This window comes from Triplophysa dalaica, chromosome 13 (genome assembly GCF_015846415.1).
Source record: "Triplophysa dalaica isolate WHDGS20190420 chromosome 13, ASM1584641v1, whole genome shotgun sequence".
Lineage (NCBI taxonomy): Eukaryota > Metazoa > Chordata > Actinopteri > Cypriniformes > Nemacheilidae > Triplophysa > Triplophysa dalaica.
In genome coordinates, this window is record NC_079554.1 from 3,425,480 (window position 1) to 3,453,241 (window position 27,762).

General features: G+C 41.7%; 1 protein-coding gene across 1 annotated transcript; it reads right to left on the reverse strand.

Moving 5' to 3' along the window:
* Positions 1-351: 351 nt before the first annotated feature.
* tshr (thyroid stimulating hormone receptor) lies at positions 352-27,459 on the reverse strand. Its single transcript, XM_056764974.1, has 10 exons — positions 27,139-27,459; positions 16,482-16,553; positions 13,059-13,133; positions 12,071-12,145; positions 11,576-11,650; positions 11,422-11,499; positions 9,965-10,033; positions 5,015-5,092; positions 2,769-2,957; positions 352-2,666 (listed from the first exon to the last, which is right to left on the reverse strand). Exons 1-10 carry the CDS (start codon positions 27,312-27,314, stop codon positions 1,289-1,291), a joined length of 2,265 nt encoding a protein of 754 aa, XP_056620952.1. The 5' UTR covers positions 27,315-27,459; the 3' UTR covers positions 352-1,288.
* Between the last annotated feature and the right edge of the window lie 303 nt (positions 27,460-27,762).

Sequence of the window (27,762 nt, forward strand, 5' to 3'; positions counted from 1 at the left end):
GCGGCGAGGTTGAGAATTGCAACCAAAGGCTCACTTCACTTCACCCCTCACCCTCTCCTCTCCTTTTGAAGAACTACAGTGGCTGACACAAGACGATTTTCACTGATAACATATTTACGAAATGCACTTTGTAGATAAGTTTGTCCGTTTAGGGCTACTGAAGAAAGAACAGGGTGAATTCCATGGAAGGGGACCCGCTGTGTATGTAGATAGAAAAAGCTCATTCTAAGGTAATAAAAGCATTACGCTTTATTATGTAAGCTCTTTATACACCTCCAACACATAGTTATGTATATCAAATTGCATTTTTTTTCAACCTTTAAAACAACAATTGACCCAAAGACTCGCTGTTGCTTTTATTTATTGACAGTTGTTAACAGTTGTGGCTCTGTGGCTATATTTAATCATGCACAACATAATTTTACCAATGAAGTGAGTTTGGGGGGGCTATCAGTGGCACATCAAATTATTTAGATTATTTTGTATTATGGTTTTATTGTTAGTCTCTTTTTTTACAATGAATTATACAGTATGTAAAAATATGTTCAACACCAAAAACCTCATCCACAGTTAAATGATCTACACATAGACATTACATAAGAAGACTCCAGGGGCCCAATTTTTGAGGGTCTGAGTGTGCATGGTCTAAAGCGTAGGTCAATCATAGGGTCATCTCCCATTCCAGTTAAGAGGCAGTTGCGCTCTTGCCATGGTGGATCGCTATTTACATGGCAGAGTTTGTTGGTGGAAAAGCTGAACGCTTTTCAAGCGAAGAAACTGATTTGCTCATGCGCGATTGACTTAATCCTTCCTCAAAATAGCAACGCTCCAACAATGCGCCTGAATACACCTCTTTTCAGACCAGCATGCACATGGGGGCACAAATGGGCGCAAATGCATTTGCTATTTAAACAACATGGCACAGGATGGGAAAATAAGAACTGCGTCAGGCTGAAACTAGCAAAACACTTGCGTCACACCTTGCGCTGTATTGCGCCGGCTGTACGATAGGGCCCATAATCTGCTGTATAAAACACAAGTTTACACAACGTAAATGATCATCTGAATTAAAAGCAGCCGTTTACATGTACATGGTTTTAAGAACGCTTTAAAACCTGCACACGCATACGACAGCATAGCATAGAATTTCTATAGATTTTAAGTCCATTATTTAAAAGCAGACCCTTCAAGTGATAAATGTGGTTCGTGTCGTCTTTGCTGCACCACAGTCTAACTGACTCCAATCCTGTTGGATGTCCACATTTCAGTCATCGTGTTGTGTCACGTCCTACCCATCACTGTCATCCTGCTGTAGCGCGGCTGGCTGGTGACCGGGGTAATCCAGCAGAGAGATGGGGGTTTCCTTCGCTCCCGTCTGCTCCCTCTCACGTCTGCTGGTCGCTTTAAAGGATACGGTCTGACCTCGAAACATTTGGGCCTGTTGTTGACAGAGCCCCACTTTGCTAAGCAGAATAAAGACATCTCCTTGAAAGGCCTTGGTGAAGATGGCGTAGAGGAAAGGGTTGGCGCAGGAGTTCAGTGGGTAAAAGAGCACTAACAGGATCTTGGAGTTTGAAACAGTGATGAGCGGGTGGTCCAATGCAGCCGTCATGGCATACAGCGATATGGGTGCCATACAGAGAAAGTCGGTGAATATGAGCACAGCCATCCGCTTGGCAATGCTGGTGTCCTTGTTGGCGGAACGATGGCTGGGGTTGTGCACGGCGCAGTAGATCTTGATGTAACATCCACAGATGACTATAAAAGCAAGGATGTTAAGAACCAGCACGAAAAGGATGTAGACCTGGTCCACAACCGTCTGGGTGTCCATGGGCAGACATATGCTGACTTTCTGGTAGCTGCTGACACCCACGAGAGGCATAAGGGCCAAGAGGAGGCAGACGACCCAACCCATCACCATGATGATGGATGCGTGGGACAGACGCAACTTGCGGTCCAGGCGCATGGCGAAGGTGATGGCGTACCAGCGCTCCAGGGTAATAGTGGTCAACGTGTAGACAGACAGCTCGCTGCCGAAGACAGAAAAGAACCCAGCCAGGTTGCAACCCGGACCGGTCTGCCAGTCGATCGCATGATTGTAGTATTCGGAATGCGTATGGAGGTCGACAGAAGCGATGAGCAACAGGTATATGCCCATGCACAGGTCGGCAAAGGCCAGATGGCACATTAAAAACCTTGAAACGGACAGTTTGTAATGACTGGTGAGCAGCACCAACAGCACGAGCAGGTTTCCCAACACAGCCAGCAAACTGACAAACCATACGGACACTCTCAAAAAGCCGAAACCCATTATGTCCTCGCAAGGGTTGAACTCGTCTGGAGCAGGGTAACAGGCAACCTCCTCTCCCTCCTCGCAAACAATGTAGTCGTAACGACTTTCAAACTCATGGCTGGTGTCTTCCTGGGGGTTCTTCAATGTCTCCCCAAAACCCACGTCATCATCCGGGTGCCCACCGAAGAAGGTGTGGTAATGCAGACTGCTGTAGAAGTCCTGGTGGTCATAGGTGTCTCTGAAGAGGGTATCGCCTGTGTCAACTCCAGGTTCCATGCTGCTGTGTAGGCCAGGAATAATGAAAGTGCCCACGGATCTTTTTTGGAGTTGACTATACCTGGCTGTCAGGTTACAAATTATGTCCTCCAAGAACCTGCGGTTTAAAGAACACCTTACCAGAAAATACAACGCTACGTGCAAAAAAGACCAACTGTAGTTTTGTTTCTGTACAATTTGAGTGTAAAATGTTACAAACCCTCTTTTCTTCTTCAAGTTCTTGAATGCACAGCAATGGCTGGGGTAGGTCAGGTCTGCTGTAACAAGGTGTCTGAAGGTTTTAATCGGTGGCAGTTTTTTTAGAGTCCAGACGTTCCGAGCACAGAGTTCTCGAAGTGACTCTAAGCCTCTGGTTGGGAGGGAATTGATAGCCGATTCTGAAACATCCCTAATGAGAAAAAAAATTATTTCAGAGAAAGGTTATACTATATGCCAGTTGGTTTTTTATTAAAAAAATCTCCAGATAGCTTGTATTTCACTTGCTGCATCCTAAACCAGAGATTTTCTACAGTTTACTGAAGCAAGAGGAATATTCTTTGTCTTTCAAGCATTGGTGTCGGAAGGTAAAACAGTTTCTTCAAACTTTAATGCGTTCAGTAGGTTCTGGAGGTGGGGAAACCTTATGTTGTCTAATCGTTGCAGAGATGTGGATTCGAATAAATGAAAATACAGCTATTGAATTGATGTTCAAAGAGAAATGTGTTTATCGCACCAAAATGGTGTAATTCTGGCATTCATTAGCTGTTAAGTGCAGATGCCAACAAGTGATGCCTTGATCTCTGTGCCTTAAAGATGAAAAGTGTGTCTTGGAGCATCAGCATACACAAAATAAAATGGATTAACAGACAAAGTTCTTAACCCCTGCCGGCAATCATCATTTTCCTCTCTAACACTGAATAAGTACAACGAATAAATCTTCATATCTCTATAATTGTTTCCCTCTAAAATTACCCAACCTTTACTAATAGATCATAACAACCTTAGAGGCAAACATATCTATTACAATGTGAACTTGTTGTTGTTTTTTCTAATCCGATCTTCCAAAAAGCCTATGTTGTGCAACAAGAGCAGGCTGCTTGTGTCTGATTTTGTCATTTTGAGATGGTTAGCCGGTGACCTCATAGCAATGATTTCACACCGGTCTGAATCCTGAGGGGCCACACTAAAAAAACTATGTTTTCAGCTGATCCATATTAGCAGGCAGATAAGCCATATGGCTAGTTCATACAGGCAAACCTAGAAGTAGCTGGGTTTCCACTCCAAATATTTTTATGTAAATTTGGGTTACTGCATAAAAAATATTAAATGACAACACCAATATATGAATATAATATGCATTAAATACAACGCAAAATATGTAAGAATTTTGCATCAAAATATCCAAATACCACTGGCACAGAGTCATATATTTTGTTTTCACTTTCATTATTGGAAATGCTTCCTACACTGCCTACGTGTACAAGAACCTAATAATGTGACGATGGCAGTATTGCTATTACACTTCAAATTAAAATCATTTTAACTAAATAAAGTGATCAAGCTCATAATCGCAGTAATCTCAGTAAGGATAATCAAAATAACATATGTGGCGTACGCCGGTTAAAGTCATGTAAACACTTTAATCGCATTAATGCTGCTTTGACCAAACAGAAGCAACGTGAACGCGATGAAAGTGTACACCATCTTTGCGGGTGCATTTTCCATCATATTTCTTTATTCATCACGGTGCCAAATAACCATAAATATGTCCACATTTGACGCGAATATATAAAAACTAGAGCAAGTAACACACACCCACTGTATCGGTGAGCATAGTTTGTGCTGTGTATTATAGAAACTAATCAGACTAATAAAAGTTTCGCATAAACGGGAGCAAAGAGGTGTTCTCATATCATGTAAACATGTTATTGCGATTTAGTCCTTTCTCTGATTATTGGAAATATTAAAATTTTTAGTGCACATGTAAATTAATTTAAATGTTTGAATCCATAGAAATCGATGAAAGCTCTAAAGGTAAATCATACCTGTGCTTTTAAGTCATATTTCACATATTATATCCACCACCACTGCAGATCTAAAAACAGACATGCTTTATAACCTCCCATCATTACATAGCACCTGCTCTGGAAGTGTGGAGGTTTCGTTGAGGTGAAGATTATGACTTAAAATTCTAAGTTCTTTACTTTTCTCACACAAAGACTGTCTCATCTAAGAATCTACCACAGATGTAATATGCACTATTCTTCTGGAGCCTCACAGTTTTTGGTCACAAACAAAAACTGCCCTTGTTTGGAAAAGACCTGGTGGTCTTTTTCACTGGATACCTCCAAAATACAACAGACTCATTCGTGAAACAGTGCAGCGAGTCTTAAGCATGGAAGTATAAAAGCACTAACTACAGACACTGACTCTCAAGTGCTTTTAGAAAAAACAAAAGGCACTTACAGGAGCATTGGGCCACTGCTGGTCCCAGCAAACATTCTCTCGTCCAACAGTGTCAGCTGTTTATTTCTGTGTAGGTACCTTCGAAGTAAACAAGTAAGATGTTTTGAATGTGTGATAATGCATGGCGATGAAATTACTCTTGTTAAATCTCATCTCTATGAACTCCATCATCTAGCTGATTTTGACTTGTTTGATTATAATAGACTTTATGGAAGTGGGCTCTTTTGAGACCATAAACACCCACACAGGCAATAGGTATGTCCATTTTCTTTGAAACTTAAAAAATATTCTAAATAAACTGTATGCTTTATTATAAAAACAACCACACCGTTAAACCAATTAAAAATAAAACAAACTAAATCGTGCTGGATGAAATCTCAATTGCACTCAACAGCCCAGTGAACCTTGCTAGGGGACAACACATCCCCAAGACATTTTACAATCCTAAAATTGAATTTCGCTATTGGATTTTTAGCAGCTGCTTTTCTCTGGTTTAGCAGTCCAACGTAAACACATGCAAAAACATTAGCGAGAATTCACAATCTAGAGGGGCGAGGGGGGCTAACATGAATAATTTCAGATTCTGAGCAAAATACTCCTGAGAACGGAGGTTAATAAGAGGCAACCAAGTATCCAGACTTGCGAAACTAAAACAATAATACTGGCCTCTAAATGTAGAGACATTTGGGAAAAATAGTTGTTTTGTTAAAGCTGCAATCTGTACCTTAATCAGTCAGTTATTGAGCAAGTACATAAACCATCAGTGTAACACTATTCAGAATGATAAACTAATAATAATGATTTATATTTTTAGTTGTACGTTCTGATTTCGCAGGGAATTTTTTTTTTTTACACGCAAGTAAAGTTTTTTTCAATCAGAAAAGGTGATAGAGAGGCAAAAGTTGCGGATTGCAGCATTAAAGGAATAGTTCACTCAAAAAAAAATTCTGTCATCATTTACTTTTATATATACACTCTTAGAAATGAATTGTTGCATTTAATTAATAAAGTTATGTCAACTGGTCCCACAAAACTTAGTTGCTTAAATGGAAAAGGTAATATACAATTAATCGTAACATAATGTTTTAAGAAAATCGCTCATAACTTTGTTAATTAAATGGTACATCACACACTTATTTTGAATAAATGTAAATTATTGTCTTGAATTTAATGACTATAGCTTGATCTAAGATGACCTGATTTAGTTCAATTTATTTAACAGAAATAACCTTTGCTAATGTTATCCATTTGTGTTGATTGTACTTAATGATTGGAACTTAGAGCAACTAAGTCTGTAGGTCAAATAAAAACACTAAAATAAAATGAATTGCTCAACATTTTTTATATTACACATTTGTAACATTTATTAGACATTATCTCATTTAACTTCAATAAGATGATATTGAGAAAATAGAACTCAACAGAAATGCAAAACAATTATTGTTACCGCCCACGACCTAACCAAAGGCAACACTTTTCTGAACAAGGGTAACCACCAAACTCAAAAATATAACTAACTCTTTAAAACTTTTAAGATAAATGAACATTAAACACTAACAAGTGTTTCTTTTTACTGAAAAGTGCACAATATAAAACACTTATTTAAGAAAATAACTCTCAAAATGCAGAGTACGCAAAGCATGCTGGGAAATATAAATCCTCTGCCCTATTATAACTATTTTATGTTAACACAACACAACTCCTTTATGTTGTCCCAACATGAATGGATTCAGTTATATGACTAAACATAAAACAATCATGTTGTAACCATATTTTCCAAAAGTTGTGTTGATTTAACTTAAGCAAGTTAAGTAAATTGAACAGGCAGCAAAAAAAAATTTTTGATTGCACCTGTGTCCACATAAAGACAGAATGTAGATTGGGAAATGTTGAATTTGATTCACTTAAAATGGCGTTGAGAGACTTTGAGTGAGTGAGCTGAATGACGATCGTTGAATGTGCTTTCCATCTGCGCATGTGCAGCTATAGCTCCACCTGCTGACCAAAGTGCGGTATTGCAGAAGCAACGCAATTCCATTTCATTCATTTAACATAAGTGAGCTGTGTAAATGTGAAATGTCACTTTTTCTAATTCTGTCAATATGACTGTCTTAATTTTAATGCTCAAACGTAACCAAACTATTTAATTTAAACATAGTTACATTCTTTGGACCAACAACCGCCAATTTTCATTTTTTTGAGTGTACGGCTCGCAATGTCTCGGTGTGCCTCCAGGATGTGTGTTTACGACTTCACGGTATGACGTACGTAATCACGTTGGAATGGTCACGTGTGACTTAAGCGCAAGTTCTGCCCCAGTGCCCAAGAGTCCGTTCCCGAGTCAAGTCAAGCCCAAGAGTTTGTTCCTGAGCCTAGGCAAGCACAAGAGTCCACTTCTGAGTCCACTCAAGTCCAAAAGCCTTTACTGAGCCAAATCAAGTCAACGAGTTTGTTCCCGAGTCTTTTCAAGTCCAAAAGTCTATTCCACCGAAGCCACCAGGGGCTCCACCCAGACCACCATCTCTGCCACCTAATGGAAAGTCCACTCCACCCACTCTAACCCGGCTCTGGTCGCCGCCCTCTGTTCTGCCTCCACCACCATGGCCGTTACCTCAGTCAGCTCTGTCTCTGGTCCTGCTCTGGTCACCACCCAATAAAGTTGCTGACTCTACCCTCCACCTTCAGCTCTGGCTCTGCACTGGTCCCTGGCTCCAGCTCTGCTGACTCCTCCATGGCCGCCGCCTTCAGCTAAGACAGACCTGCCCTTGTCTACGCCTCTTGTTCTGCCGGCTCCTGCTCTGCCCACTCTGTATCGGCTGTATCTATCTTTAATAAATGTGATCAAACTAAATACTCTTCGAAGATACGAAGTATGCAATACTACTCTACAGGTACTCAAGATTAATAGGTAACACTTTATAATACCTGCACGCTATGAATCATTAGTTAAGCATCAGTACATAGTTATTAATCATTTATGAAGCATTGGCCCCACATTAATAGACATTAGTAAGCAGTTTATAAATACAGCTATAAATGCTTTGTTCTTGATTTATAAGCATGTATATAATATGCTTAATAATCAAATTTTTATACTTTATTAAGGATGAATTCATCTCTAAATTAAGGATTACATTACTTAGAAAACAGTTAGTTAGAAGTTGTCAGTGGTTCATGAGATCATTTAGAAAGTGTAAGTAAATGATTAATAAACTCTTTGAATGCACATTTATACATCTTATTATTCTGACATATAGTAACAGTTCTGCGATGGGTTGGCACTCCATCCAGGGTGTATCCTGCCTTGATGCCCGATGACTCCTGAGATAGGCGCAGGCTCCCCGTGACCCGAGGTAGTTCGGATAAGCGGTAGAAAATGGATGGATGGATAGTAACAGTTACTTAATTTATTCATAAATGCTTTTTTAACACACATTCCTGCTGTAATTCATGATTAATTAAGGTAGTTATAAAACATTTACTAGTTGTCAATTAACTATTTTTGTGAGCTCATCTATAGTGAGCACTATGTATGCCTTGTAAAGCATTTACAAATGAGAGTTGCATATCACTTCACAGTTATATTTTTTTCAGAAGTTTATTTTTCATTATATATCAATTCATTTAATGTTAATTTATATGTGCGGTTGTACAATTTTAATTTTGCAGAGGTTTATTTTTTATTTTATATTAAATCGTTTTATATTCATTAATATGTACAGTTGTACAGTTTAATTTCTTTTGTATCTTGAAAAAAATATTTCTATGTTCTGTATCCCTCTGTGTTGTGTTTTTCCTATTTCTGTTTAGAAGATAACTGAGCCTTTAACTCTCATTTGTAAACGCTTTACAAGGCATACATAGTCCTCACTTTAGATGAGCTCACAAAAATAGTTAGTTGACAACTAGTAAATGTTTTATAACTACCTTAATTAATCATGAATTACAGCAGGACTGTGTGTTAAAAAAGCATTTATTAACAAATGAAGTAACTGTTACTATATGTCAGAATAATAAGATGTATAAATGTGCATTCAAAGAGTTTATTAATCATTTACTTACACTTTCTTAATGATCTCATGAACCACTGACAACTCCTAACTAACTGGTTTGTAAGTAATGTTATCCTTAATTTAGAAATAATGAATTCATCCTTAATAAAGTATGAAAATTTGATTATTAAGCTTTTATATACATGCTTATAAATCAAGAACAAAGCATTTATAGCTGTATTTATAAACTGCATACTAATGTCTATTAATGTGGGGCCAATGCTTCATAAATGATTAATTAACTATGAAGTGATGCTTAACTTATGATTCATAGCGTGCAGTTATTATAAAGTGTTACCTATTAATATGAGATTGACAGAAACCCTGTGTGTTACAGGAGCTTTAAATGGGCTGTTCCATCAGAGAGTAATGGGGTTCACACCAAACGTGAATTAAGCGATTTGCGCGAGTAAGTTACATACAAAGTCAATGCAAAAACGCGAATAGATGCGAACTCGGAGCACGCAATGCAAATGACGCGAATCTGGCATCGAGATTACCGAGTGTTCTAACAAACTTTCCCGAGAGTATTAAAGTGCGTTGATGCATTGTTCATGTTTGGTGTGAACCCAGCATAAAAGTAGACGCTGCAAAAATGTACATTATGAGAAGGGCATTGAGTCTTTAAATCACACAAATGCATTAACGTTTTTCTAAATATAATTTTTTTTATTTAGGTCTTTTCAACATACAAATCCATATTTGTGAGCACAAGAGTCTACTAACCATTTTACAAAACGTCTATTGCGCCTAGTTTAGTTTTTTCCTTTTGCACCCCATTGTCACCTATATAAAAACTTGGTGAACTGTTACTTTAACAAACAAACAAAATCATGTCTTTTGATTATTGTGAAAAATATATATTTGTGTGAAAAGTCTTCATAATAAAGAACCTTACACTGAGTCCAGCCTTGTCCCGTTAAAAGCATGATTTTGGATTTTCCTAAAGCCATTACTGTACAGCCTACTGTAAAAAAGGAAGAAAGGAATTAAATGAATTTGGATAAAAGTGTCTGTCAAATGCAGACATGTAAACAAAACACTTTTAATAAAAAAGCTATAAGACTGTTGTGAGTCTAGTCATTTGCCTTCTATTTAAAAAGCAAAAATTAGAGTTACACTTGAAATCTTTGTATATTCTGGTTATTAATATTCTTCGATCAAATGAATTACGTGTAATGCAGATTCTTCGATCTAATTAATCACAGTGTCAATATGCCTTGAAGAGATAATTCACCCAAAACTGAAAATTCTGTCATAATTTACTCACCCTCAAGTTGTTCCTAACCTTTATACTTTCTTTGTTCTGTTAAACACAAAGAAATATATTTGGAACCATGGTAGCTATTTTCAGTTCTAGGACAACATTGACTACCATATAAGAAAAAAATATTCTATATTCTTTTGTTCCGTTAAACACTGTAAACCCAAATGTTCAAAATAATCAAACAGATTAAGTATTGTAAACTTAATTTTATAAATAAGTTCCACTTAAATATTCCTTACTTAAAAAGTTCCTGAAAACACTTAACGATTATTTTTGTTTAACTTGAAGTTTTGAAAAAAAATATTTCCTCCTTTTTCAATTTACTTAATTTAATCACGTTACTTAAACACAAATGGTCAAGAAGGATTTCCAATTCCAAGCATGCTTTGCGTCACACTGTATTAGGAGAGTAAATTATAAAAAATTTGATTATTTATATGTTTTTAGTAAAGTTAAACACCTGTATCTGTGTACCATTGGTTAGAAGAGTGGTGCATCTGCTTATGCTCTGCGAAGCTACATTTGACCTATAACATGTGTTACCAGTTAGCAATAACTGTGCTAAAGCCAGTTCTGAGATCAGTCTCATCTTGCTCATTTTGGGTTGCAATAGTCAAGGTGTTTGATGTGTGCATATTAAGACTAATAAATAGGTAAAGTAAAGAAACTGAAAGAATTTATAGTGAACTTAAAAATGCAATTTTGGTGTACTTGTTTAAGTTCTGTCTACTTAATTTCATAAAAAAGATACATTAAATATTTAAGTCGCACTTGCTAAGATTTGATGAGAACTTTAACTTAACAGTAATCAAAATTTGAAACTTCTGCTTATAACCACAAACCTCTAAATATCGTTTTAATTTTTCCTACTAGAGCAGTCAATGATGTCCCAGAACTGAAAATGGCTAACATTCAATCAAATATCTTCCTTTGTTTAAAAAAAGAATAAGAACAACTTTATGGTAAATAAATGATGACAGAATTTTTGAACGACCCCTTTACCTGTAGCTAACATTACACAGTCAGTCCATCCCTGTCTGTCAGTATGACGATGTATAAGGATGACAGAAATGTGACACTAGACTTACACTGTCAGAATGTCATTGGTAATACCATGGAACGCATTAGCAGGAATTTCGGCAATGTAAGGATTATCGCTTAACTCTCTGCAAAAGAGCAAAAACAAATGAAAAAGCATTTCACAAACACACACGTGTAAACCAGCGTTGGAATTCTACTCACAGCAGGAAGTATGAATCCTCAGCGTGGATGTTGGTCAGATCAGGGAACATGCTGAGACCCGTGTTGAATAAGCCCCTGTTAACAGAACACCTCTCATGTCATTATTTTAGTCATACTGTGCATTCAGAATAGTTCAAAATGTATTAGATTTAATCATAACGCATTGTATAAAATGACAAAAAGCAAATAGCAGAATGTGGCAGGGTTGGGTAAAGTTCAGAATTAAAAAAAATCTCTCTTTCAATTCAGATTGTGAACATGAATTCATTATTAACACATTGGTCATTTTATGGATAATTCAAATACTGTAAATGTATTACTTAAAAAAACTAGCGGATGTAAATAAATTTCATTCCAATACAACCTTAAATTTAAAAAAAGTAACTCCTTTTTGCAACATAAATTTTATTTCAGGGCCTGAATTAAAAAGGCATTGTCAGTTTAATTCTGAAAGGTGCACAACCCTGGTGCATGTGTGGACAGTGTTTTGCTCACAAATACTGTAAATTAGGGAGATTCTTAAACGCCTCGGGATGGATGAATGTCAGATTTCTTGTGTTCCTGATCTCACTATTAAAAATAAAGAGAAAGATTTCGTAAACATTCAAACACCAAAGATTTGGTAAACATTTAAACACCTTTTGTACTCAATGATCCATGCATCTCAGCATTTTTAGAAAGATGAACATGAAAGAGGACCTTATTAGCTTTAAAAACACATTTTATTGTACTGCACCATAAAAGTAAAAATCAACGGCATTGCATTTCTTTAAAACACTGCTGGTGAATAAAATCATTCGGAAATCAAGGCTTAACGGTAAGGATTTTTAATGCTTTCACTGTCAGTGTTTTTAGTTGCCAGCCAATGCAAGCACTTTTAACAAAAATGTCATGGCCGCCAGAATATTTTATTCTATCAATATATGAACATACAATATGTAGAACAAGTGAACAAGGCGTTTGCTTAAAAAAAAAAAAACGTATTGGTATCTTCATATGTTTAAGTGAAGTAAATTGAATTAAATAAACAACAATATTTTCGCACACATTTTGTAACAATAATGTAAACTATTAAAAACAGCAGTGTGATAAAGCGTCCAGTCTAGTTTTCACACTGACATTTTATGTACATCACAATGTAGTAAAGAAGTGGAACTGAATGCAGGTGTCTCGAGAATAAGTAAACCTTTTTAAATAATTTTTTTTCACTCCCTAATCAGGGCTCACAAAATCTCAATATCCCTAGTAGTCCTTGGGGCAGGCACTTGGTAGCCCAAAATTAATTAAAGCATACCGTAAATGGTTTTAAGTAAACTTGCATCACGCTTAACTTCAATGGGGACAAATTAGCCTGATATCAAACTTTTATAACCTTATTTTCCCTTCAGATAACAAGTTAAGAGAGTTAATAGCGCAAATTAATGAAGACATTTTATTTGATTATTTAAAATAACTGGAATAAATATGTTTTACTTAGGCTTACATATGAGTAATCCTCCTCAGGCTGCAGAAGGAATGCTTCTCTAACCTACTCAGAGAGACATCAACGGACAGATAGCTGTGGAAATAATAAACGTGTTAAAAAATTGGCAGTGTTTTTTTTTCTGCTGAAAGTTTATGTACACACATGCAAATGTACAAACATAAATGATGTGTTTACGAACTCCATCCATCCATCCATCCATCATCCATCCATCCATCCATTTCTACCGCTTATCCGGGGCCGGGTCGCGGGGGCAGCAGTCTAAGCAGGGATGCCCAGACTTCCCTCTCCCTAGACACTTCCTCCAGCTCTTCCGGGGGGACACTGAGGCGTTCCCAGGGCAGCCGGGAGACATAGTCCCTCCAGCGTGTCCTAGGTCTTCCCCGGGATCTCCTCCCGGTGGGACATGCACGGAACACCTTCCCGGGAAGGCGTCCAGGGGGCATCCGGAAAAAGAAGCCCAGAGCAACCTCAGCTGGCCCCTCTCGATGTGGAGGAGCAGCGGATCTACTCTGAGCTCCTCCCGAGTGACCGAGCTTCTCACCCTATCTCTAAGGGATCGCCCAGCCACCCTGCGGAGAAAGCTCATTTCGGCCGCCTGTATCCGGGATCTTGTCCTTTCAGTCATGACCCACAGCTCATGTTCGCCTTGCGGCTTAGCTCCTTCTTCACCACGACAGACCGGTCGTACAGGGACCGGATAGCCCTTAGCAAAGGGTCCCGAATACCATACTCCTGGAGCACCCTCCACAAGATGCCGCGAGGGACACAGTCGAATGCCTTCTCCAAATCAACAAAACACATGTGGGTTGGTTGGGCAAACTCCCATGAACCCTCCAGCACCCTGGAGAGGGTATAGAGCTGGTCCCCTGGTCCACGACCGGGACGGAAACCACACTGTTCCTCTTGAATCCGAGGTTCTACCATCGGCCGGATTCTCCTCTCCAGTACCCTGGCATAGACTTTCCCGGGGAGGCTGAGAAGTGTGATGTGTTTACGAACTGTAATTTATAATCCTGCATAGTGTCACCTTTCTACGGGTGGAATGCTAAAGCTTAACATTGGAATATCATCCAAACCATAACAAACTATATATTCTTGGAAATATCTAAGCCTTTTCAGGGCCTGGCGCCCACTTACTCGCAGAGTTTTTCCGTTCTCCCCGGGTGTACTTGCAGCCGATCGCGCATTCCACAGGACTGTGCTCGGCGAACCGACCTCACACCCTGGCGAGGCGTGAGGTCGTACACATGCGACAGATGTCACCACTCTCAAACCGACAGTGCGTGCCGTTGTCCCGCCAGGCAGGCAAAAAGGCGGAGCCAACCTTCCCTCCGGGGACCCCCTGCGACAGATGGTTAGCACCGCCAGCCGACGAACCACCCCCCGTGGGAATGATGAAGCAGACCGTCCCCTTGGTCACCCTGTCACAGTCCCTGGGAGCTCGAGAGCTGCCCACACTGTCTCGCTGGCTAATGAGGCCAGCACTTGCGTACATCAATCGGCAGGCTGGCGTATGCTCACAGCAGCTAACACGACTTGCCCGATGCCTCCTCCTGTTGAGTTAGCAGGTGATCCGCTCCCTTCGGGCCACACACATCACAGGCGAACTGAACCAGACAGCCGATGCACTCTCTCGTCAGTATACATCTTGCGGAGAGTGGCGACTCCACCCCCGGTCCGGCTCATTTGGCTGCTGTTCGGACAGGCACAGATAGACCTCTTTGCCTCCCGCGACACCACCCATTGTCCGCTTTGGTACTCCCTGACCGATGACCCCTCGGCGCGGATGCCCTGGCGCACAGCTGACCACCGGACGGGCGGAAGTGCACCTTCCCCCCCCAGGAGCCTCCTTGCACAGACACTGTGAAAGGTCAGGGAAGAGGAGCACCAAGTGTTATTAGTTACACCGCACTGGTCTAACCACACTTGGCTTCAGAGTTGATACTCTGGACAGTGACTCCCCCTGAACCATTCCCCTGACAGAGGACCTGCTCTCTGGGGAAGACCCAACCCCATCCGTGTTGTGTCCTGGACTGCACGCAGAGCTTCAGTAGCTCTGACCAGCTCCTTGACTGTATTGGAGGACAAGCAACTGGTACCTCACCAACCTTCCTTCTTACCCATGCACTGGTTAAGAACAGGCATTCCATCCATCACTAAAGCAAGCACTCCCATGGCTGGGCAGAGCAGCCTTCCCCCTTAGGCCGGGACACCATATGACCTATAACAGATAGCTCTAACCGGACCTAGTGCTATCGGAGGCAGTAATACCCCCCGTGGGCTATTCCGTCTGATGTATCCCCATGGCAACGGTTCCCACACATGGTAACCCATGAGCTTCCCCAGGTGGGTTAACTACCCAGTCCGCACGTTCCATGCGTTCTCCTCCAAGGACGAGACCATAACTATATCCACCATTTCCTCCCCGCGGGTAGGAGGTGGCCTCTGCAGCGCTTCTCTGATTAAGAGTTGCGCTCACCCATTGTAAACCCGAGCCGGACGCCCTCTCGCTAGTAGAGAGGTAAGGCCCCGTCTGTGAAAGGTTACCGGTCGGGGCTGTACCCATCTTTCTCCAAGAAAGCTCTGGGACCCCCTGACCACCACACTGGAAGGTTACAGTTTCACTAAAGCTTCGAGCTGACATGCCCAGGCTTGTTACTGTCGCTTCGCTGAGATTGTGACGCGATACAGCGTTGTGGCGTTTTCCATAGGTAACCCCATCTGTCGTTCTCGACACAACGTCGAGAGACCGACAGAAAGGGAACGTCTTGGTTACGTCTGTAACCTCAGTTCCCTGATGGAGGGAACAAGACGTTGTGTCCCTTATGCCACAAACACGTATCGTATTCTGCTTCAGTCGTGAGAGGCTCTCAGGCTCCTCAGAACAAGAGGTAAATTAATGCTGCACGCCGGCTTCCTTTTATACCAGACATCCGGGGGCGGAGACCGGCATGCAAATTTCATTCGGCAAATTTCATTGGCCTTTCTACAGTAGTCAGACTTGATTGGTTCTCAAGGGCGAACCCCACCTGTCGGTCTCGACACAACGTCTCGTTCCCTCCATCAGGGAACTAAGGTTATATACGTAGCCAATATGTTTTCATGTCCCCCAATTGGACATTTGCTACAAGTGTAATACAGATCAATTTTTTTTATTTCAAGCTCATATTCAGAACATAACTTGGTTACACTTGTGGCTTTGAATTTCTAAAATGTTTTTGGATGACGCAAATATTTATTTACGCAAATACATAAATAAATATATTTTTTTCATAACCATCCAAAGATGTTTTATTTTTATTTAGCTGATTTCTCTGAAAAATGTCTTCTTTCAAACAAGACCAACATAAGGTCTATACTCCAAAGCATTCATGATTAATAACCCTCTTAGTCTGGATAGTACAAAAAAACGTTACTCACATTCTTGAGATATTGACCAAACTTGCAAAGGCATCTTGAGGAATGGTGGTCAGGCTTGTCTCGTAGAGGCTTCTGGAAATGAAGATCATCACAAACACTTGAGTCAGATGAGACAACTTAAAATATGAATTATTAACAAACTCTTCAATGTCCAAAACAGAGTCCATAAAATGCAAAGGAAAATCACAATGTCATTCCAATTACAATGAAATAAAAAAACTGTATTCCAGCAGAACAAGATTACCTGCATTAAACTTTAGACATACAGACACTAAGAGTTTTTAAGATGCATGATGATGCTGATATTGGACACAATTGAGGCAGATCCAGGAACCTGGCAGCTGGAAATAGGATTGGTCCCTGATCTCCCCGTGGCCATTCTGCTAGGACGTGACTGGCCCGGGTTTGACCACCTGTCGTCTGCGGTGGTACATCCCTACGGAGGAAGAGTATTGTCAGAGCTGTCCGACCTGCCAGCTGACATTTCCCCTTCGTCCTCCCCTAGTCCTTAAGCCCACTAGTTCCACTACCCATCATCGAGGTGCCTTTCTCGAGCATTGGCATGGATCTGGTAGGGCCCCTCTCCTAAGGTCACGAGTACATCCTGGTATTAGTGGACTACGCACCCGATACCCGGAGGCTATCCCCCTGCGAAAGGCTACTTCAAAGGCAATTGCCCTAGAGATGTTCCTTCTGTTAAGCTGGGTAGAAATCCCGACCGAGATTTCGAGGGACCAGGTTTCCCGTTCAAGTCCCGGCTGTGTCAGACCTCTGCAACCACCTGAAGGTGAAACAACTCCGGAGGTCGGTCTCCCATCCCCAGACGGACGGCTCATAGAGTGTTTTAATCAGACCCTGAAAAGGATGTTACGGCGGGTGTTGGCAGAGAATGGGCACGACTGGGACCTTATGCTCCTGTGTGTGCTCTTCGGGATTCAAGAAGTGCCCCAGGCATCCACCGGATTCACACCCCTCAAACCACTATTCGGCAGACAACCCAGAGGGATTCTTGGATGTGGCTCGAGATGCCTGGGAACAACAACATGCCACATTCGAAGTGTGATCGAGCACGTACAGCTGATGAAAAAGAGAATCAATAGAGTCATGCCTCTTGTCAAAGAACACCTCGCAGAGGCCCAGCTCGCCCAGAAACGATTGTATGACCGGCCTGCCCAACCACGTGAGTTTCTCCCAGGAGATTACGTAATGATCTTCACCCCTTGTAGGACTTCCAAGTTCTGGCTTTGTGGAAAGGGCCTTACACAGTGCTGGAGGTGGTAGGGCCGGTCAACTATCGGGTCCATCAGCCGGGACGCCGGAAGATTGAGCAGCTGTATCACAAAAACTTTCTGAAGAAATGGGTGGTCCCTCCTCAACAGACTGCTGCCTTTGCCGCAATGGAACCCGCAGTAGTCCATATGGGAGAGCAGCTCTCTTCAACCCAGAAGACCGACCTACAGGCCCTGGTCCATCAGTTCTCCGATGTGTTCTGTGAACAACCCGGGAAGACAAGGATTATCCAGCATGAAATTCTGACGCCCGCTGGTGTCGTAGTAAGGCACGCTCGCCGGCTGGCTATTGAGGAAGAAATAACAAGGATGAACAACCTTCACATCTTCGAAGCATCGTGTAGCCCATGGTCCAGCCCCATCGATATGGTTCCGAAACCGGACGGAACGCTGCGGTTCTGTAACGACTTTGGACGCCTAAACGAGGTCTCCAGTTTTGACAGCTACCCCATGCCCCGCGTGGATGAACTCCTCGACCGCATCGGGAAAGCGAGGTTCATCTCAACCCTCAATTTGACCAAAGATTACTGGCAAGTGCCCCTTTCTCCAGAGCTGGAAATTTTGCTGAGGCCACATCAATAATACACCGCCTTCTATATAGACGACCTGTTCATCCACTTGGGTAGCTGGGAGGGACACCTGACCAGACTGCTGAAGGTACTGGTAGACTTAAGGAAGGCGTGGCTGACCGCAAAACCGAGGAAGTGCCACCTGGGATTGGCTGAAGCACAATACCTGGGGATCCGAGTCTGCCATAGGATCTTCCAACCACAGCAAAAAAGGTAGAGGCTGTCCAGAACGCCCCCCTGACCCACGTCCAAATCTCATGTACACTACTTCCTCAGGTTGTCAGGCTACTACCGATGTTTCATACCTAATTTATCTTCCTTAGCCAGCCCCCTGACCAAGAAGGGGCAGCTGGAAAGGAATAGATGGAACAAAGAGGCCGAGACAGCATTCCAGACGTTGAAGAAAGCCTTATCATTGCCCCCAATCCTACATGCCACTGACTTCGGCTGCCCCTTTACCCTTCATACGGACGCTTTCGACACCGGGTTGGCAGCAGTGCTGTCCCAATCGAAGGAAGAAGTGAAACACCCGGGATTTACATCAGTTGGAAGTTGACACCAGCAGAGAGTCGCTATGCCACGGTGGAGAAAGAGGCCCTCAGCATAACGTGGGCAGTCCTGGAGCTTCGGTAATACCTGCTCGGACGGAGCATCACCCTGTTAGCTGACCACGCACCTCTGTTGTGGATGGCAAAGGCGAAGGATACAAATGCCTGCATGACCGATTGGTTCCTCGCGCCTCAGGACTTCCACTTTGTAGTCCTACACCGGGCAGGGGCCTCCCATGGCAACGCCGATGGACTCTCTAGGATGTGGTCAGGCTGGGCATCATGGTCAGGGACACGTACTGCCCCTCCCTGTTCCCACTGCAGATGCGGACCACACCGTACCAGGTTGACGCTTAGGGGGATGGAGTGTGGCGAGTGTGCCGATGGCCAATTAGCGTCGCAGAGAGCGATAAGTTCTAGACCTTCATTATGAAGGAGATGGGCACAAATCCACCCAAATGTATTCGGTTACAAATTACAAGTACTTACTCATCAAATGTATTTGACTAAAATACCAAATACTGCTGTAAAAAACGTCTTGGTTACGTCTGTAACTTCAGTTCCCTGATGGAGGGAACGAGACGTTGTGTCGAGCCGGCAGATGGTGTTCGCCCTTGAGAACCAATCAACTCTGACTACTATAGAAGAGGCCAATTGAATTTGGCGAATGAAATTTGCATGCCGGTCTCCGCCCCCGGATATGTGGTAGAAAAAGGAAGCCGGCGTGCAGCATTCATTTACCTTTTGTTCTGAAGAGCCTTAGAGCCTCTCTGGATTACAGCAAAGGACGATACATGTTGTTGCATAAGGGACACAAGGTCTCGTTCCCTCCATCAGGGAACTGAGGTTACAGACGTAACCAAGACGTTCCCTTTGTGTCGGTCTCTCGACGTTGTGTCGAGGGGGTGTTACAGACGTCCAGTAGCACTAGGTCCGGTTAGAGCTATCTGTGAAAGTTCATATGTTCTCCCGGCCTAAGGTGGAAGGCTGCTCTGCCCAGCCAACCCCCAGTGCTTGCTTAGTGATGGATGGAATGCCTGTTTTTAGCCATGTGATTGGGTAAGAAGGGAGGTAGATAGCACACTGACCCAACCTGCTGGAGGGTGGGGAGGTGCTTTTGCAGGCATATGCCCTGCCGGATGCCAGTCCCACATGTCGCCACGCAGGACGTGGGCTGACACCGGGTTTACGCGAAGGTCGTAAAACCTTGCGAAGGCGTTAGTCATAGCCCAACCCGCAGCTCTATAAATGTCTGCCAGAGAGGCGCCTCTGGCCAGTGCCCAGGAGGTGGCTATACTCCGTGTGGAGTGAGCCCACACTGCCAATGGGTATGCTTGTGATCGGTATGCCGCTATGGCGGCATCCACGATCCAGTGTGCCAGTCTCTGTTTGGAGACAACTTTCCCCTTATGCTGTCCTCCAAAACAGACTTAGAGGTGGTCAGAGCTGAAGCTATGCGTGCGGTCCAAGTAGAGGCGCAGTGTAAGTACTGGACACAACACGGATGGGGTTGGGTCTTCCTCCCCAATTGGGAGCGCCTGCAATTATCACCACTTGGTCTCGAAAGGGAGTCGTGGGAACTTCAGGCACATATCCAGCCTGGGTCTCAGGATAACATGAGAGTTGCCAGGAAGAATGCTTGAAGGTCCCCTACACTCTTGAAGCGAGCGAGCGCCATCAGGAGGGCCATCATACTCGAAAGTTTAGGAAGATCGGAACCTCCGAGGGGCTCGAAGGGAGGCCCAGAGAGGCCCGCAAGCACCACATTAAGGTCCCAAGAGGGTATGGAGCAGAGACGAGGCTGATTCCGCCTTCTCACGCCCCTTAAACCTGGTGACCAGGTCGTGTTGCCCTAAAGAGTTTCCATCAACTGAGTCGTGACGAGTGGCGATAGCGACTACATACACCTTCAGTGTGGATAGGGAGATGTTAGTCTCCAGTCTCTTGAAGGAAGGACAACATGATCCCGATCGAGCACCTACGTGGGTCTTCTCGTTGAGAGAGACACCAGGACGAGAAAAGGTGCCATTAATAAGCGTATAACCGCCATGTAGATGGGGCCCAAGCCTGGATGATGGTCTCTGTCACAGAGGGGGGGTAGCCAACTCAGGATCTCCTCGTCCCGTCTAGAGACCAGACATGGAGGTTCCAGAGGTCACGCAGAGGTGCATCCTGACATCCATCGGATGTCTTGGAAGCCGCTCAGAAGCCGCTCAGCCGTGAAAATCGTGGAAGCCGCCCTTTCTACCTGAGGGGAGGAAGGTGTGCGGGTACTGAACTATCTCGACGACTGGCACACCCGCGAGATCTGTTTTGTACGCAAAGGGACCTGGTGCTCCGGCACCTAGATCGATTGGGACTACAGGTCAACTGAGAAAGGAGCAAGCTAGAATGGGGCGCGACCCGCCATCTCTCTTGGGAACGATGAAGTACGGGCTGTTAAACTTGCTGAACATCTTGGCTTGAGGGACGAACTCGATGCCTGTTTCGCCAGTAGGGTGGCAACCTCTGCCCGAAGTACGGAGACTTCCCTGCCTCTGACAGAGGTGGAGAGGATGCCCCGAACTTGGCAGTGTTTCTGGCGAACTGGATCGAGTAGCCAAGACGGACCGTCCTCAGTAGCCACCGAGTCAGTGTGGGCAGTTCTCAAGCTCCCAGGGACTGAACAGGGGGACAACCGGGACGGTCTGGTTCACCATTCCCACGGAGGTGGTTCGTCGGCTGGTGGAGCTAACCACGTCTCGCGGGGAGGACCCTGGAGGGAAGGTAGGCTCCGCCTAGTTACCGGCCTGGCGGAACAGCTGCATGCAGGTTTGAGAGTGGTGGCTACAGTCGTGTGTGTTCCACCTCACGCCTCGCCAAGACGTGAGGTCGGATTGCCGAGTACAGTCCAGTGGAGTGTGGGATCGGCTGCAAAGTTCACCCGGTGAGAACGGAAAAACGAGGCAGGAACCGTCCCGTATGAGTTGATTGGTTCTCAAGGGCGAACCCCATCTGTCGGCTCGACATAACGTCGAGAGACAGACAGAAAGGGAAACATAGTAAATTAAAGTTACTAGTAATTTGAAAATACTAAATATTTTAGAATCAATTATTTGAAATGCAAGGGAAAACATAGAGTTACATACAAAAAAAAGATAAAGGTTTTATAAAATAAACAACAGTCCATCAACCGCTCAGATTTCAGCAACGCCTAGTAATAAGTCAAACGTACCTAATAGCACAGGTCTGAACTAAACTTCTAATTCAGCTATGAGGTGGGGTATCCACGCTTTGATGCTCATCCGGATGCACTATGATCGTACGTTCATTAGGGCTAACATCAGGAACAACAATCGTTAAGAAAAGTTTACTGAAATGTAAAGACAGAATGTGAACTTATGATTTTTAAAACATATAAAAAAAATTGCTCTCTGACCTCATGAATTATATTTTGCTGTTATCAGCTGCGTCTGGGAAAAGTGCAAAACTAAGCGTGTGGGGTTAAAACAAAGTACAATGACAATAGTGTGTTTTCCCTGTATGATAACCAGACTCCATTAAGCGTTAAAAGCAAACTGCATAGTATGTTTTATAAACAAATGACAGGTGTATATATACATCTTCTCTCAGACAAAAAGATGATCTGTTTTTCTGAAGCACATCAATAACTATAAATTTGTGCTTGACTTGAAATGATATCAATAGGACTAATGCAATTGTTGTAATTGCCGAAGTAATTGCCTATTTATTTATTTAGTTTAAAGTTTTACTTAATTAATATAACACATAGGAATTCATAGTCTATTTAATATTTGAACTGTGTTTCTATCTCCCTTATCTTAAACGTGTGCTTTACATGTTTTTCTTATAGCCAATATATTTTATGTACAGCTGCTTTGTAACAATGAAAATTGTTAAAACACGCTAAATTTGACTATATGTTTATAGGGAGGTATTGGAATATAAGTTTTGTTACCATAGTATTGCATATGGTATATATGGAATTTATTTAAATAGGTCATTTAAATGTATTAAATATATACTTAAAAATGTCTAAAAATATTGTCTTCTGAAAATATTTTTAGCAATGTCTGATCAGTCTGGTAATGAAAGTTATTGTTTGCAAGATTAAACCAACATATTTGAATAAGTATTTTAAAGGTGTCCTTCCCTGTGATGCCAATTTTCAAACTTTAGATAGTGTGTAATGTAATTGAGATATTGTCTTTAACAGAATTCTCTTTTCTAGAACTACAGAGAACGACTGGAATCGGACTGCAGTCCTTTATTTCTCTGGTAAATGATGTCATTATTCAGTTTTTGGATAACCTCCTGTCAAAGGCGACTTTATAGAAACCGGAAAAAATCCAATCGTTTTGTGAGAAGAGAGGCAGCGGTGAACAATAGATACAATTTTAACCATTTGTTTAAACCAGAAACATAAACATCCATTATTAAACACCAAAAAACAGTCAAACCTTCGAAAACAGCTAAACAACGGCACCTTAAAACAGTACATAACATGAGATTATGAAAATGACATTTCATGCAGTGTGTAATGTTGCAGTGTTTGAAAGTAAGCAGTCTGCCAAGTTGTATATCCAAAGGTGAATGAATAACAAAGTTGTTGGCTTGGAAAAAAGGAAGTCGACTCTGAATCACGCAAACGAGTCGTCCCTAGTCCGATTCGCGGATTTAAGTCTTTACATATAATACCCGCCTTCGTTTTGTTAGGACGGCCTGCGAAAACTTTACTCTTCTCGCCCAAACACTGCAGCTCATGAGCCTCATTCATGGTAGACCAATCACAGCAGACTAGACCATCTGACCAATCACATCAGACTATGCTGGCGGAAAGGAGCGGATTACACAGGTGAATCACGGAACAAATCATTTGAATCAGTCAAGAAGTAAGGTAAGAATACCTTCCTAATATTATGAAATAATAGTGTTTTATTGCACCATCTATGTACATAAACATGTTGTTGGACCTTAAAAATCCCTAGTTATGTACTTTTTAAGTATTTTTAAATACAGTTTCTCAAAGTATTGAATTACAAATTACATCTAACTTTCTTGTTCAGGAAAATACAAATGACAAAATACTCAAAAGTAATTAAATATGTATTTTAATTCAAATACTGCCCATCTCTGTTCAAGTCTCTGTCTCTCCCCGTGTTTCCCACGCTCCAGCGCCTGTGTCTCGTCAGTAATCACTGCAGCTGTTAGTCTTTCCCTCATCACTGTGTGTATATTCTCGTTGTGTTCCTCTGCTCATGGTTCTGTCTCGTCTTTACCTGGTTGTTGTTGTTTTCATTTTTATGAAAAGATATCTTTGCTCCAGTATTTCGTGTCTGTGGTCCATAGCAATCCATGACATAAGGCAGGACCTCCTAAAGATGGATTACATCTTCTCTCCAGAGGCCATCTTGTTGGATCCGTGGCAGGACGGAGTGTGGAGAGTTACTGTATGTGAAGGAGTTAACGTCATAAGATCCCATCATAAACCGCGTTTTCCTGACCGGTCTGGACGACGATCTGCTCGCCCTCATCATGCTCCCTGACGCGGCGATTATGGATCTTGTCCTCCAAGCGGGTGGCTGTGAATTCTACATCGGGAGGGCTGATGGGCAGTGTCGGGACGAAGTGGCCATCCGGGAGTGACGACTGCATTCTGTAACCATGGTCTCCTGTAAAATTTGATGAATGTGGGACAAATGTGTACCGCAATCCCTATTATGTGCCCAACTTTTATACTGACGCAATCTTGTTGAGGGGGAGTGAAGCCTACATATCTAGACCTACATGCACAGATTCAAAACAAACTATTTGTTGTTAGGGTTAGGGTGATTTAATTGATGTTATTTGAGGCAGACTGGCATGCATAATGGCGCTGGACCTTGAATTGGAACTATCGGTCTATTTTGGGCAATGTTTTCAAAGTTTTATTTGTCCATCTCCTGTCAAGCGAGCACTAAAAAGAGTAAAGAATGTGGCTGGCAATGCCAAGAGGTGGCCTGAATTGGCGCACTGATTTGGGTGTAATTTCATGTGATGGTGCCTGATGAGGCGAGAAGGAAGAGAAAAAGAATCTAAACATACTAGCCATAGAAGAATGTTCCCGAAGAGCTAAAGAAACTTACAAATTGTGTGGATTAGAGTGTGGCACCAGTCAAAAATGGATGAACCAAACCATTGTTAACCCATGCTGAATTATATTAACCCAAAATGTGAACATTTTCTGGATTGATTTAACCCAGGGGTTTGGTTTGTCAAAGTGAAGTGGAGTGCTAAACACAGAGTAGGGCTGTTCAACGACTAATCGTGATTTATGGCATCCAGAATAAAAGTTTTGTGTTTGAATAATAATTGTCTGTGCATTTTTATAAACATAAACATTAAAAAAAATCTGTATGCAATTAATCATGATTATTAGTTGAACATCCCTTACACAGACTATTTAAAGCGGTATTGGCTAAGCCTAGGACTTAATAAAAAATGCTCTTCTCCACTCCTCAAAGGCATACTGTATAAAGCAATAGCCTTTATGTTTATTGATTAAAAAAATGATGTATATATTGAAACAACCAGTTCTTTTTTTAATTTGCATTGCAAACACAAAGAGACAGTTCAACATGTGTGCATCTCTTTATTCACAATAGAAACGTGGTGGAGGTTTTTCCGGACCCAATAAATCATTTTCATTGGCTGAATATTTGCAAAATCCAAGGCAAATTTGTACATATGCAATACAATACAATATGCTGTAACTGGAACCCTCAAATTACTTTTTTCTTTAAACGAGCAATGCTTGGATTTTAGCGGCATCTATTGGTAAGGTTGCAAATTGCAACCAACGGGTGACTCCAACCCTTACTTTCAAAGCACTCTGGCAACTGACACAGATCAAACGCGTCATCATGTTTTCACTTCTTTGTCAAAGAGGATAACGCTTTTACAAACTGCTCTGTAAAGCTGTTTGTCTATTTAGGAACAGTGTAAACACAACATGAATTCTATGTAAGTATTCTATGTAATACCCGCGGTATATGTATAGCTTAAAAACATAACACTTCGTTATGTATGATCTTTATACACCTATGAAGACATAGTTATCTAATTAACCTATCAATAGATCTTCCAAAATAATGACACATTGGACCTTAAACTACTTAATGTTAGTTAAAAAACAATATGTTGTTTGTTCATGTTAGATTCCTGTGTGCACCACTCTGGAAATTTTTATTTAACTAACATTAATAAATGCAGCGGCAGCATTCTTTATTTGCTATAATATTTTCGATAATGTACAGGCAGTCGGTTGATATATTTTATTAAAAGATATTTAATAGTCAAAACAACCTGTCAAAATTATTTTTGAGAGGTTAACTGGGAATAACGAACCTACAAATGTTGCGACTGGCCAATCAGAATCAAGTAGAATCAAACTGGGGCTAGTTGTCACATGAGTTATTCCCGTACCTTTCTGTGGGTTTTTAAGGCAAACATTCACACACTTGCATAGTCTAATAGCGGTGGTATTATGTTGGTTTTAAACGTCCTACTTTAAAACCTTCTTACAGTAAAACAATCTTTTAATAATAGTGTGTGTATTATAAATTAGTGTGCAAAATTAAATCACACTGGCATTCTCTCAAGCAGGGGTCAAGTACTTTATAAAGGTGGATTTTAGTCAAAAGGTTTTAAGGTGTTCTTTTCTAAAAGTGTTTAATAATGTCATTGAGCTGTCATATTTTTGCTGAGGCACAGATGCCAATGTGCATTTATCAACTACAATTGATTTTAGAAGTAAGTACTTTTATTTGAAGACTTTGTGCCTAGACACATAAACTGACTTTATAACAAAAACCTGCTATGGATGAATATTTTAACATTATTTTAATTGTATATACTGTATCAAGTGTTATGGCATTTTATTTTAACAAATAAGACAACTGCACTTGAAACATTATAATCTGAAATGTAAAAATAAAGAAAGGAAATAAATTTCATGAGGCCACTTGCATAAACATATAGCCCCTAAATTAAGACTGTTCCTTAACCGCTATTCTCACAGACTAGGAATTAGTTAGGTCTTATCAGTCTTACTTTTCATATTTGAATTAGACCAATCAACCTATTTATGTAACTGACTTGAAGAAGTTATGACCAATCTTGAAGAAAAAAATTAGGTAAATAACTTGTAAGACTAGTCTAAGCAGTTTATGCAACCAGCCCCATATGTTGTGTAGTAAATATGCATACTTACAATGTTTCTGTATTTGAGGGAAACGTGGGAATAACGTCAATGTCCATGCATGAGACAGAGAAAACTCTCCATTGTGAACACTCGCATCCACGAGGACATGAGTTGAAATGTCCAGTTACACACATAGGTGACAGCATCAACACTAACAGCAATTGTGTCTTCATGATTTTATCCATAAATCTCTTTATCCAGCTTTAAAAAACGATACCAGAATCTCGAAAGCGCCCCGCTGTGCCTGGACACAAAAATAATGCCACAAACTTGACTAAGACTTTAAGATCTCAAACCTTGAGTGGAAGAGCACTCATCTGAGCGAGAGAGCCCGTTTCTGAGGCGGGCTGAGGCGCTCTTGCGGTTGCTATGGGAACTATAAAGTAAAGTTACGTGTCGAGGATATAATCAATGCTCGAATGCAATCTAAAAATACACTCGTGGGTGTATTTACTAAATAAATATTAACTGTAATTATGATAATGACTGTCAAAAGTGTCCCAAATTTCCCCTGAAATTTCACACCAGTAGGCTAGTGAAGGTAATCATGACACGATCATTTAAACAATTGGTAAGACAGTGAGTTTCGCTCTGGTTTCGTTGTGATTCAACTTAATAATGACCAACTTTGCA